General features: G+C 43.2%; 1 protein-coding gene across 1 annotated transcript in view; it reads left to right on the top strand.

The window, feature by feature from the left end:
• The window catches only part of LOC135873081 (WD repeat-containing protein 64-like), a 75,259-nt gene that overhangs the window by 13,334 nt on the left and 47,469 nt on the right, over window positions 1-14,456 (top strand). Inside the window, exons 2-7 of the mRNA XM_065397552.1 lie at window positions 669-951; window positions 5,875-5,928; window positions 10,378-10,461; window positions 11,335-11,400; window positions 12,374-12,604; window positions 13,656-13,738. Coding sequence (XP_065253624.1) covers window positions 669-951; window positions 5,875-5,928; window positions 10,378-10,461; window positions 11,335-11,400; window positions 12,374-12,604; window positions 13,656-13,738 — 801 coding nt within the window. The remainder of the gene's footprint in view (window positions 1-668; window positions 952-5,874; window positions 5,929-10,377; window positions 10,462-11,334; window positions 11,401-12,373; window positions 12,605-13,655; window positions 13,739-14,456) is intronic.

Genomic DNA, 14,456 nt, shown 5'->3' with positions numbered 1-14,456 from the left:
TTCATTTGCTTTCAGCTAGAAAAATTGTTTGTGCTTTTCAGAGCTGCAGATGAGGCAAGATTCAGTAAGCACGCAAAGGACCCAGTTCTGCTGCCCTTACTGTCATTAATGGGGCTACTCACAGGAGTAAGAGCTGTAGGATCAGGCCCAGATCCAGATCATATAGTGCTGTAAAATAATTTCAGAAAATTCTAAGGAAGATCAACAATCTCACTAGTGCCTAATGCCTAAACTAGGCAGTGGAGATTGGTGGCTTGCCTCACCACTCTCTCCCCAAACTGATGGTGTGCTCACCCTCTACCATCATTCATTGCCTTTTCTCATTTGTCAGCAATGAGAAGTAGAAGTATTTAATAGCTAGCAAAATCTCCCTAACTTAGTTCAGAGAGGCAGTCTGCTCTAGTAGGTAGGAACACAGCCTAGGAGTCAAGCAACCCGCTTTCTGTTCCTGGCTCTGCCACAAGTGTCATGTGTGGAAGTGAGCAAGCCATTTCACCTTTCAGTATCACCATTTCCCCATCTTTAAGAGGGACAGTAAAGCTTATCCCCCTCTGTAAAGTGACTCGGGATGTACAGGTGAAAAACACTACACAAGAACCAGGTATCATTGGTTTCAGTACTCTGATGTTGCCCCATACATGATTCTCTTCTGGTGTTTGTTCTGACAGCATTCTGAATGAGCTAAGAGAGTCGACGGCCAAAACCGAGGCTTCATTTCGACGTGCCCAGACTTCGCTAGGAGGCTCCAGATTGCAAGCTGTCTCTCCAGTTTCCCTCAGGAGCTTTTCGGAAGAAGCACGAGAAGAAAGCTCTTGGCTTCCAGAATGGCTGGTGAAAGAGTTACTGAAAGGGCAGCAGAGGAGTCACTCAATAGGACTCCTGGAGAATATATTGGAGCATGAAGGTTTTCGGCGACACATTGACTCTGCCAAGAGTCTGAGGAAAGGAAAGGTATTGTCAATGCTCTCCAGTTTGTGTCTCCTGTGGTATGCCCCCTTTGCGAATAGGATTTGCCACAGGAGAGGAGCCAGAAAGCCAGAATACTGGTTTTCAGTGTGAGTGTAATGATCTTAAGAACTTTATAATGTAATGTGTGTTTAAAAAAAACCCTAAAAAGCCTGTTTAGGAATATGCTTGCCTTTTGATGCACCGAGTTATATGACTAAATCCCTGCACGGTGACAGGGATGCATACTCAGATGCAACCCAGCTGAAAATTTATCTGGCTATCTAAGCAATTAGAGCATCAAAAAGCCCTGGATGCTGGCTCTGCAGTAGGCTGATCTGATGCAGAAACCAATTAAAAAAAAATCTACATACAAAAAGCAACCCTCCGGTTTTATGGTGAGAGTTGCCCAATGTAGGGATCGCTGCTCAGGTACCTGAATTACCTGAATGCATTCCTATAATCAAGACCATCAGCCTGCAAGTCTCGAAAGAGTGACTGAGTATGGGCTTGGGAGGATGATACCTCTAACACTCAGCTGCACCAAGCCTCCACTTAGCTAGTCTAAAAAGGAATGTGGCAAGTTGGGGTGGAATATCAGTCGCTGGAAGTTGGGCTGAGTAAGGGCTTGTCTACACTTGAAACGCTAGAGCAGAGCAACTGTGGCGTTTCAGTGTGGACGCTGCCTATGCCGATGGGAGAGGTTCTCCCATCGACATAAGTATCCCACCTCCCTGAGAGGCGGTAATTAGGCTGATGGGAGAATTCTTTCATTGACCTAGCACTGTCTACACAGGGACTTACATCGGCTTAACTATGCCATTCAGGGGTTTGTTTTTTTAGGTTTACAGGCTATTCTACATAAACTGGGCTGCCCAAGAAGGTTCATATAAATCATCCATCTGTTCCATGACCACATGACAGTGCTAGTGCTCAGCAGCAGTGACTTTTCTGATGCATTTGAAATTTCGAATGGAATGAAGCAAGGCTGTGTACTTGCTCCAGTGCTGTTCAATTTGTTCTTTGTCTGTGTCCTCAGCCTTGCCACAAGGGACTTGGATCAAGGGATATACATTCGGTACTGACTCGATGGCTCCCTCTTTGATCTTCAAAGACTCAATGCTAAGACCAAGATGCTGGAGAGACTTCTCATCGAGGCACTTTTTGCAGATGACTGCGCCTTGATGGTCCATAGACATGACCACCTTCAGGTCATTGTTGATAGGTTTTTTTGAAGCATCCCAGCTCTTTGGACTTACCGTCAATCTCGGGAAGACAGAGGTCTTGTTCCAACCAGCACCTCATTCCAATGCCCCAGTGTCAGCCATCTTCATCTAAGGCACTCAGCTGAAAAATGTGGATCAGTTCAAGTATTGGGCAGCACAATCTCGAGTGACAGTTCCCTTGATAAGGTAATTGCCTCCAGAATCAGTAAAGCCAGCCAGGCCCTTGGACGACTGCGAACAAAAGTCCTTAACCAACACATTTGTCTCTCCACCAAATTGAAGATCTACAGTGCAGTGGCTCTAACATCTCTCCAGTATGGATCTGAGACATGGATTCTTTATAGACATCACATTAAATAGCTTGAGCAATTTCACATGTGCTCCCTCTGCTCAATAATGAGCATTCACTGGCAGGACAGAGTGACCAATATTAAGGTCATTGAGCATAGGCGCTGTCTCCATGGGTGCTGCACGGCTTGAGCACCCACAGAAAAAAATTAGTGGGTGCTTAGCATCCACTGGCAGCCAGCTTCCCCCTTCCCCCCCAGCACTTTCCGTCCACCAGTGGCCCTGCCGATCAACTCCTCCCCCTCCCTCCCAGCGCCTCCCACCCGCCGCAGATCAGCTGTTCTGCAGCGTACAGGAGGCATTGGAGGGGAGGGGGAGGAGCGGGGACGGGGCGCACTCAGGGGAGGGGCGGAACTGGGCAGAAAGGGGCAGGAAGAGGCAGGGCAGGAGTGGGAGCTTGGGGGAAAGGGTTGGGGGGGTGGGGCCTGGGGCAGAGCAGGGGCAGGCAGAGGCAGGGCAGGGTGGGGGCTTGAGGGAAGGGGTTGGGTGGGGGTGGGACCTAGGGCGGAGTGGGGGGTTGAGCACCCCTGGGGCCCGGAGTAAGCTGGGGCCTGTGTCCTTGAGAGACCAAACACAACCAGCATTGAGGAAACGTTACAGAGAGCACAATTTAGGTGCACCAGACATGTCATCAGAATGGAAGAACACCGTCTCCCAAATCAGATCTTGTAGTTGAGTCAGGGCAAAAGAAAGAAGGATCGTCCATATAAGCACTTCAAAGATAATCTGAAGAGCAGTCTCCAGTGGGCTGGCATCATTCCTAAAGAACTTGAGCAAATGGCTCAGAACAGGACTTACTGGCAGTCTCTGATAAGATCAGCATATAACAGGTTTGAGAGGTATCGACAAAATCATCTCCAGGCTGCATGTGAAAGGCGCCACAGAGCTGTATCATCAAACATCCTAGATACAGACTTCCCATGCCCTGGTGTGGCCAATTCAGTGCACCAAGGTTCGGACTTCGGAGTCAGTTGTGTAGCCATAGATGAGAACTGCAACAATATTGTCGTCATCATCCACGATGGACTGCCAACATGCAATGGTATTAGTAACCAGTGGGTTATGAGCTTTGCGATCATACCTTGCATGACACTTATCAGATACATTTCATGACATTTAAAGAATTGAAGTACATTAGAACTGGTTAGGCCAACTGGAAATTCATTAGCAGATATCAGAGTGCCCCTTTCCCCCTGGGCTGTTCTTAATGTCACAGTAAGAAATATTAAAATGTTCCTGGTTGTAAACATATTACGCAGAGAGAAGGGTAATTACAAGGGTGGATTAGTCAGACAAATTCTGCACTTGTATCCAAGTATGAAAAGCTGATAGCCTTACCGTGAGAGGCGACATTTGGGAGTGTCTGTGCAATGATATGTACCGTTACATATATGGGGAATTATCAGTGTGTTAAGGTTCTGAGTGTGGCCAGCATTAACAAGATATTTCCAGAAGCCTGAGCAGACTCAGTCAAAAGTACCTCTTCTCAAACCAACTGGCCTCTGGAGTTCTTATTAAATATTACATCCACTGAAACTGTGTGTGTGTGTGTGTATTTGTATTCAAGAGCAGAATTTTCCCCTTAATATTTGTGTGGTGCTTGGAAGGTGTAAAGCTCAATATAAATGATAAGTATTATTACTCTTGCATGTTTATACAGTGGTAAAAATATCATGTTTGGTAAATTGTCATTGTGTCTGTTAGATCAGTCATGATGCACTCTCACTTTGCCACAGATATTGTGGATAAGAAGGAACTTTAAGTGAACCAGCTAGAGACTCCAGCCAGTAGGAGCCATGGCGAAAGGAGCCAAAGCAGGGAATGCTGCATTGGTGGGGGCGGGGAGAGGTAAAATGAGGTCCAGCCAGGGCCACCACTTCCCCCAGTATCCCTGCACCTAGAACAGTGCAGGGAAGACACCCCACCCCATCTCTGGGGAAACTAGGATCCAGGTGGTGCCTTAACACCTGAACCCTACCCCACCATGTGGCCTTGTGGGGGGAGAGGGGTGGAACTACAGGGAGGACCCAGCCAGATGCTCTGTCTAGTAGAAGCAGAAGCAGAGAAAGCAGAATTCAGAGACCAGTGTACAGTTTTGACAGGACTTCTCTGCCCTGTGCTAATTGGTGGTTTGCTGTAACCCTCTCCAACTCCCTCCCCTTCCTCACACTCTCTTAACCTCAGCTGCATTCCACATCTGCCCCTCTTACCACCTTCTCCCCTGCCCAGTCCCTTTCACTCCCCTGCCCTTCAGTGTCCCATCTCCCTTCAGTTTTCTTTCCAGGTAGCTGATCTCTTCCAAACTAAACTCACCTGCCCTCAAAAAATTGTGGAACTAGCCTCAGGTTTGCTGCCATCACATTGTTCGCTCTGTTTGTGTATTTATAACCTTTCCACTACCCTGCGTCTGTTTTGTCTATTTAGACTGTCAACTCCTTGGGGCAGGGACTGTTTGCTATTCTGTTTGTACAGTGCCTAGCACAATGGGATCCTGTCCTTGGTTGGTCCTTAGGCACTGCCTTAATAATTATGATTAGCACCAAAGTGAAATGCAGCCTGATGCATTGTTTATCGTTTCAATGAAGCCAACAATTGTAGTGTCTCATAGATTACAACTTCAAAAGACACATTGTTTATTCAATAAATTATTGACGAATGCAGCTCAGTGAACATTTGAAACAATTGCTTGTCATTCTACTGAATAAATAACTACACCTAAAACACTTACAGTAAATATTGCCTCCTGGATTCAAAGGGATGCAGGGAAAAGGATAGATGGATGCTCTTTTACTTTGTCGTCATAGAGGTATATAAAAAACTCATTTCATATTTGAGGGTCTGATCATGTGGTGGTTTGAGTGTCTCCAGCAATGCGTTTGGCTTCAGTAGAAATTGAAAACAGTCAAGTGAAGTTGAGTGCTCTCAATATTTTACAGGATCAGGCCTTTAGTCTGTCATGAGGTTTAGTTTAAAGAGGATTTTGATAAAACAAAGAACGGGCCTAATCCTCTTCCGGTTACAGACAATTACAACCCCCCTTTGTCTTCAGTTGGTTTAGGATTGAATCTTAATTCAGAGAATGTACAATTGGGATTTTCTTTGCATTGATGCAACAATTATGTTTAAGAAAACAATCTGAGGGGAAAGAAGAAGTTGGTTTAACTTGTACATTAGTAGAGATCGTCTTCTTTCCTTTCCTCTCAACTCCCTTTTAGACATGAGCACACTCAGGCTTCATATCAGTTGTGTATTCCATTGCATGCTGATGTGTCACTTTTGTGTCTTCACTAAATGTGTGGCTCTAATACAGTATATATATTTTTTAACTCTTGTTTTCTCTCTTTATTTTGGAAAGATTGAACAACAAGTAACCCTTGAACAACTTCAGAAACTAAATACAGCTTTTCAGGTATGACTTTATCAGTGAAATCATATCAGTACATAGCCCTGATCACAAAAGGAAATGCGCAATTTATGCAAAACAATGTGTTGATTAGAAATAAACTTTTGGGGCAGGAACTATTTTTCTCTGTACAGCAATGAGCCTGTTTTGGGTACCACTGTAATACAGGAATCATTTATAGAATGATGGTCGGTGCTTCAGATGTCTCATGTAATGTTATGTCTTGTGCTTTTATGTAATGTTGTTAATAGGTACACTATGCACTGAGGTTTGTTTCCATATGTAGACGTCACTCACACCCATGTTTGTTTCTCAGAACTGTGGTCTGTCCTAGTTTGCTTTTTGGTAAAGAATATTTCAGGCTGAACTTGTGGATTTAATTGTTAACTTGACAAACTTTCTTTTTTTCTCTGAACTATATATGGGGTTTTCTTAATGCATATGCCTAGCAGAATGCCCAGAAGATTTGAACATTCTTTTTGGAACATGTCTTTGTACAAAATAATACAATTTGCTTCATGCAAATATTTTAGGATCAGTGTTCTAAAATCAGGTTGTTTGGATTCTAAAACCCCAATATGTGGATCATTTCTTTATACCCAGATTGTTCTGTAAAAGGACAAGCAGCAAAAGTGATCAGGGGCTCTACAGTAAAGTTATTGCATTAAATAACAGAAATACAGTGAACTCCCAATGATTTCAAAGAACAATATACAGAGACAGCAGATCTACCAGTGGCCTGTACATCAGTGTAGTTACACCAGTGCAAAACCCTAATGGCAGACAACAGCACTGTTGCAATCTCCTTTACGCTGAAGTTACACCAGTGTGAATTTCCTAGTGAGGGGCTGCTGTTTTGTAGGAGGAAGAGGGGAGATGGGAGCTGGGCTCAGGAACTGGAGTCGCCAACCACCATCAGGAGTTGTTGCAAGGAGAGAAGGCAGGAACTAATGGAAGGAGAGGAATGTCTGTGGGGGAAGGAAACCTAACACCCAGGTATCAGGAGAAGGGATCTGGTGGCCAGGCGGCATGTGCAAAGGGAGAGGAGGAGCAGGTACAAGGGAAACATGCAGTGGAGGTAGCATGGTACTTTGTTTTTCTCCAAAGAGGATACTTGTTGCAATCCAATACCTAACTACTTCCCTAATGCTGCTATTGTTCTAGAAGTCCCAAGGTGGTGTTCTGCATGACTGTGAATGGCCGGGGAAGTTTCTGTCAGAAAAGGGCTGATCAGGGTGCTAGCCTGGTACTTGAGAGATCTGAATTCAATTCGCTGCTCCATCCCAGACTTCTGGTGTGATTTTTGGGCAAGTTGCTTAGCCTCGCTGGGCCTCAGTTCCCCGTCTGCAAATGTGGGGGTAATTGCACTTCCCTATTTCCCCAGGGTGTTGTGAGGATAAATACATTACAGGTGCTCCGATACTGTGGTGATGGGGCCATCCCATAGATAAGATGAGCCAAATTATCAAAAAGCTTGAGAATCTCTGCAGTAACTAAAATAGCAATTTTTTAAGTTGGCAAGTATCAGAGGGGTAGCCGTGTTAGTCTGAATCTGTAAAAAGCAACAGAGGGTCCTGTGGCACCTTTAAGACTAACAGAAAGTTAGTCTTAAAGGTGCCACAGGACCCTCTGTTGCTTTTTAAGTTGGCAAGTTGCTTGTGAAGGAGTCAATGAGCCAACTGCAAAATGAAATGGATGTGCTGACTAAGCCCCCTGCTAGCGGCTTCCTGAAATCTGCACAAATGTTGCAACCCTTTAGAGGAAGTTTGATAAGCTGAGCAGTGCAGTCATCAGTTCTGGAAGTGCAATGACTCCTCCCATCTGTTTGAATTCAAGCCCTAGAAATAGCACTCAGAGGCATTAATATATGGTCTGAAATGAACAAAACTCAATGCTCAGGCTCAAACTGACACTTACTTGCACTTCTAGCCAAGCATGTCCTACTAGCTCAGAGCACCTGTGCTCCCACAAGGGGTCAGCAAAAGGGAGGGAGGGGAAAGTGAAACAGGGCTACATGCCTGGAGGGAGAAACAAACAGGGGTGACCCAGAAGAGGGGCCAGTGAGAGAGAAATGAGAAGGGGGGGGGGGAGCGAAGGGCCCAATCCAACTGAAGTCCATGGGAGCTGTTCCAAGGTCTTTTATAGCAGCAAAGAGTCCTGTGGCACCTTAGACTAACAGACGTATTGGAGCATGAGCTTTCATGGGTGAATACCCACTTCGTTGGATGCATTTACAGATCCAGACTAACACGGCTACCCCTCTGATACTTGAAGGTCTTTTATGTGATTTGGATTGGGCCCTGCAGGGAGGGAGAGCCAGAGAGGAAATAGGGAAACAGGATGGGGAGTGAGATGAGGTGGGGGCTAGGGAAAAGAAAGGACGGGGAGCTAGGGAAGGGGCAATGATAGGGGAGAGACATTAAAACAATAAAAGGGAGAAAAAGAGACAAAAGAGTATAGTGATAGGGAGGTTAAAAGGAGAGATGGAAGGAAAGAACAAGAGAAGGAAAAATAAAAAGCGAGGAACAATTCACCACTTTCAGGTTAGACTCTATTAATACATTTTTTCGCACCGATTTAGAGCCCGGTGGGGAGTGGGGAAATCGGGGCCAATTGTAGTCTGGGCCTGAGGGGCATATTTTCAGATTGATGGTGGGGAAACAGATGTATTTGCTCAGTTCATGGACCTGAACATCATTGCAGGCTGGTAGATGGGACACTGACCACTGTTCCAAATTGCCCCATTGGCCATGGGGAGGATTGAACTTCTCCTTCCTCACTTGTGGAACGTGACCCAGAGATTGCCCCCAAACCTGGTGGGTCTGGGGAGGCCAGGGCTGCTCACCCAGACATTCTGTGCCCCTTCCTTGGCCCTGGTAGCTTCGTTCAGCTCCCTGGCAGCATGACTTCATTGGACTCTCCTCTGTCTGTATCAGCCTCCGAGACTCAGGGATTATACCACAAAGGTGGTACAGCTCCAAGATGTATTAACTTTTCCAGGGCCCTTCCTTGAGACCAGATGGAGGAGGATTTACACGCTCCCTTCAGCCAACCCACTTCTCCTCCCAGCTACCCTCTTTCTCCCCTCTTACCCCCCCATACAGACCAGAGAGTTGCCTGCTAGGTCTGGAGGGAAGCGGTTAAGCCACCCACTTCTGTATGGAACAGGTGGACCCTCTCTGTGTTGGATCTATGGAACAACAGTCTGGCCTGATATGTATTACAAACCCACAATATCCTATCGAGAAGTCTCCCTTGACACCGGGTGTCCTGTGATAGGATGGACTGGCCAAGCAGTACTATAGCATTTACAGCTATGCCAATCCTTGCTAACAGCAGCATGTTAGAAGGGTCAGACTAGAGGAGCATGTTGTTCCTTTTCATATAACGTTCCTGTTACTGTTATGTTTCTCTACCCTTGTGGTCTGTCTTAGGCTTCCTACTCGTCATAAATGAACGCAGTAAAAGGCTGGTTCTGGTTGATGATGTCAGACTACTTTACAAGTATACTCGTTGTTTTCCATTATACACTCCATAACTTGCTGTAATACTCTTCTTGGATACCAAACATTTTGAATATTGTCTCAGTGTTCCCATTTCCTTGAGTTGCTGGTACCCATGTATGCACTGAAAAGTGTTAATGGATGCTTTTGGGTACTTAGCACATATACCAAGCTGTGAAAATATTGATACCCACTTGCATCCACTGGTACTGTGCCCACTGTAAATCCTTTGCCTCCCAAATAAGGAAACTGGTAGATCCTGAATCTGGGTCCTTTGTGGGCTGGAGAGGGAGGGATCTTCTGGATATCCAGATAGATTAACACATTAAATCAATACATTAAATTAAAGTATGGCACATACACTTGAAACTATTTCCCTAATAGTTATAATTTTCTCTGCCAGCATTTCCCAAATTTAGCAAACTAAGCCTTTCTCAAAAGAGGCTATATTTATTAGAAGTTTGAAACTACCATAATTTTTTATGTATCCTAGTGCAAAACCAATCTGAATACTTTTTTGGCAAGGGTTTGGAGGTTATTTTTAATGAGTGGGATAAACAATATTATTATCACATTCAGGTAACTAAAAAATAGCTACACAGATTTTCTTGATATTATTAAAAAAAAATTCGGGAGTAAGAAAGCACGAGAGATCTCAGCCGAAACATTATAATTTAGAGCAATAGGCTGATACATGCATATCTAAGCATCTATCTATGGTAATGCTAGCTAAGGCTATATCATGTTTTCTAGGCTAGTGTACTGTAAAAATTCAGGTGGCATCCCACCCTATATAGTATAAGACTATGACCAAGTTTTAAAGAGGAAATGGTCCTGAAGATTAGGTTCATGTTAAGGTACTCACATAACAATGCTCTTTTACAATAAGCAAACCAAAGTAATCTTTTTTAGTAGCTAACTGTGCTTTGTCTGTTGCTGCTTCTGCTTTCAGGAGTTAGAAAAGAATGGATGTAAATCACTGGATATCGAGAAATTCAAGCAGGTAGTGAAGAAGTGTATGGCACCACATAAAACAGTAAGTGAGCAATTCTCTTTAAAAAGTTGTATAATGGAAAACCTTTTACGTTAAAGCCTAGCTCAGCTCTGTGGGCATAACCCTGAAATCTTGAATATATTTGATCCATGAGCTATTGGATTGACCAGCTTCTTCCTGCAAACCCGAGAATGTTATACATCTGTAATAAAAATTCCGAGCATATCAGTATCAGAGGGGTAGCCGTGTTAGTCTGAATCTGTAAAAAGCAACTGAGGGTCCTGTGGCACCTTTGAGACTAACAGAAGTATTGGGAGCATAAGCTTTCGTGGGTAAGAACCTCACTTCTTCAGATGCAAGACTTGCATCTGAAGAAGTGAGGTTCTTACCCACGAAAGCTTATGCTCCCAATACTTCTGTTAGCTTGCATCTGAAGAAGTGAGGTTCTTACCCACGAAAGCTTATGCTCCCAATACTTCTGTTAGTCTCAAAGGTGCCACAGGACCCTCTAGAGCATATCAGTGTTAAAGTTCCCATTTTGGGCTTGAAACTGGGAGTTCTCCTGAGTAAACACTGCAGGATTGGACCCTTTAGGACAACTCTCTTAACAGATCTGAACAACATCTGGAACTTTTTCTTCTGTGTTCAGTCTTCGGATCTGAGGATTTGAAAAGTTTAGATAAAACATAACAAAATTGGAATATTCCAATGTGATTCACATTTGGAAACAAGCTAGGAAATCAAATTTTTATATTCAACAGAATTTTTTTTAAAATTTAAATAATGTAGCATCTGCAAAACCCATAGTCCCTAGCTGGGGAGAGATGCACTATGAAAACTTAAAATCTTTTGAATATTCTTCATATATTGTACTTGTAATATATAACAATACTTTTAATATGCCTTTTTCCATAGAGTGATGAACAAATACAAAAACTTTTCATGAAAATAGACTATGCTGCAACTGGAAGAATTCAGTGGGTGAGTGAGTGTATGTGTGGGTGGTGTTTGTTTTGGGGGCTTTTTGCAGTTGGTGGAACAAAACTTTGTCAGTAAGGAAAGTGTGTGAGAATCGCAGATCCGCAACTTCCAGAGACATAACTCAAATGGGACTAAAAGTTTATTTTATCCAACCTTTTTAAATCAGTGGTGGAAATTTAATTCAAAGGGAAGGGCAAAGTATATAATTACAGTTTACAGAATTTTTTTTAAAAGAGAGAGAGAGTATTAAAATGAGATTTATTGTTTCAAATTGAAAATATTCCACAGCATGCATCATTTTGTCCTTCTTTAGAGTATGACCTAGGAAGGAGTCCAAGTCTCATGGTTGAATTTTGACTTAAATGAGCAAGAAGTTAGGAAAATTATCCTGGAATCCTTTTTCAATCAAACTTACATAAATTCACAGCTCCAGCATCTTGTCAATGCTCTCTTTGTTCTGTACAGCACTAAGCATGCAATTGGTGCTCAAAAAATAAAGTACCTGCATCTCATGATATTAATATAGAATGTGACATTGTTTCTGCCTGCTAGAAATAATGACTAGGTAGATGGCCAGTGAGGATTGCTGATATATTTGTTTATCTTATAATAATAATATATTATTATCATTTATTATTATTCTAAATAAAAAATTTTTAACCCTCAAGTTGTGAACATAAGACATGGTTCAGCAAAGAATTTAAGCACAGGGGCCCTTGCTGGTCTGTGTAGCAGCATATTCCTCTTGCATTTGCCTTTGTCCTCTCCCTCACATTCCTTCTATTTATTGCATCAACTTGTTTCATCTTAGATTACAATTTCATTGTGCCAGGTACCTTGTTTTTCTGTATGTTTGTAAAATGCCTAGCACAAAAAGGCCCCAACTCTCACTGGGGCTTCTGGGCACCACCATAGTAACATATTAGCTGCCTTTCTATTATAATTATGAATCACCAGCTCTTTTCTGTACTAGGATGAGTTCTGCACACACATGCAGCTAGAATATGCAGAACAAGATATGTCATCTGCCCGATTAAAGGAGCTGACATTCTCGCTTCCTGCTGTGATAGAAGAATGCTCTCATGGAGAGCCTGTGCTACGCATTTGTTCTCTGTTTGACAACACCTTAGTAATGACCCAAGAAGATGGAGTTATTTCCTTCTGGTCTCCACAACTAAAGCTGAAACGAAGCAAGATGGTTTTTGTATGTGCATTTTATTTTCTCATTAACCGCTCATGTTTCATGGAAATGCTAGAACTCTTGATTTCATTGACAATTAAATTGTTTATTTTAATTACAACATTGTAAATCATGATACTCATGATTGATTCTGCTATATTACCGGCATGATAGGGAACTGCTCTTAACATATACGTTTTTATTATGCTCCCTTGTTCTATGGTGATTTAAAGCAGAATGGTTCTTTACATGCTGTGTTTGGAATAAAAGTATGTAATGGCTGAATTTGCAGAGGTCCTGAGCACCCTCCTGGCTTTTCCTGAGGTGACTTTGAAAAGTATATGTTAAATGCAGTTGAATTTAACTGAAACTACACAAGCAAGGTAGAGAAAGGATCATACATGTAGGGCTGGAAGGGACCTCAAGAGGTCATCTAGTAAGCTCCCTGAGCTGAGGCAGGAACAAGTATATCTAGACCCTTCCTTTTCTGGTGGTTCTGGAATACTCCACAACCCTGCCCACGGGATAATAAACAGTAACAAGAATAACATCACCAGAACAAACTTGCATTTGCTGAGAGTGTGACGCTGTTCACGAGTAACTTCTCAGAGGTATTAATCTTATTTGAGTGCTGTAGGTCCTGATCCAGTGACAATGGCTGTCAACTCTACCAGGGTTCAGTGGGACTTGCGTGCTTAGCACCCTGCAGGATTGGACCTGTATATAATAATTTGACACCATATAATGTTTTGTGTTTTGCTTGTGGGGTATATCCTGTAGGCAGCAGCTTTGCATGTAAGAAATGGTTCCACTCAGAGGGACTTGGGAAATGAAACAAACTAAGGGCTGATCCCGAGAGATGCTGAGTGCCTCTTAATTCCCATTATATTCAGTGGGAAGTGTCCTGTGCTTTGCAGGATCTGGCTATAAAGGACATATACTCTTCCTAGTTAATCCATGCAACCCATTTCAGTGGGTTTGCAACAGTGTCCCCAAGAACAGACTCGGCCCCCAGCTGTGGTGTCTTGTCTTTTCATGTAATGTAGGGATGACAACTAGCTCTCTCACTTTTTAGGAAAAACCTGTCAACAAAAAATCTAAGTGGGCGACAGATTTCACTGTCATGACACATTACAACAAACTCATCCTGGGAACTGGGTAAGTGCTCTTCTTTACCAGAATCAGAACTAAAAATGAATGTGGTGTTATTAGCATTAATTATCTCTGGGGGCTGGGAACTTGCAGAATAACTCTGCATAAGTGAAACAGTTTTTGATGTGAGTTCATGTTTCAAAAACACTGTCACAGCTGGTGTTCTTATGGACAGCCTCATGGTGGCTGAGCTCCCCTCTCATGCCCACAGAGGGTCCTTCCAGGTCCGTGTAGAGTGAGATTGGGAATGCAGAATAGGGAAGCATGTGCTGACCATATTGTCATTAATTAATTCATTTATTAGGTTATTAATAAATGTAACATAAAGCTGTGCATGCCCCTTTAAAGAAATAAAACTTGTTCCTTGTCCTGAAGTGCCTGAATCTAAATTATTGTGCCAACCCCCACCCCCAAATCCTTAAATACCAGGTTCGGGATTTAAATCCAGCCCAAACTGGTAATGAAATGACAAAAAGTGATTCCTATCTGATGGCTGCTCAGTGGCCTGTGTGCCATGAGATTGGTGATCTCAAGCCAATGAAAGGCTATTTGAAAAATCACCACCACCACAGATTGCAAGCTTGTTAGAGTCCTCTGCTAAGAGGCCAAGGATGGAATGAACATGGAGACTGGTCCCTTAGAGGAGGTCTCTCGGGGTCAGGGATCAGATACATTGGTGGGGCAGTGTAGAGAAGATGGTCTTGCAGCATCCTCAAAACACTTG

The sequence above is a fragment of the Emys orbicularis genome, chromosome 1 (assembly GCF_028017835.1).
Source record: "Emys orbicularis isolate rEmyOrb1 chromosome 1, rEmyOrb1.hap1, whole genome shotgun sequence".
Classification (NCBI taxonomy): Eukaryota; Metazoa; Chordata; order Testudines; family Emydidae; genus Emys; species Emys orbicularis.
Note: the sequence above shows the minus strand (reverse complement) of the source record. Positions and strands in the feature narration are given on the sequence as shown.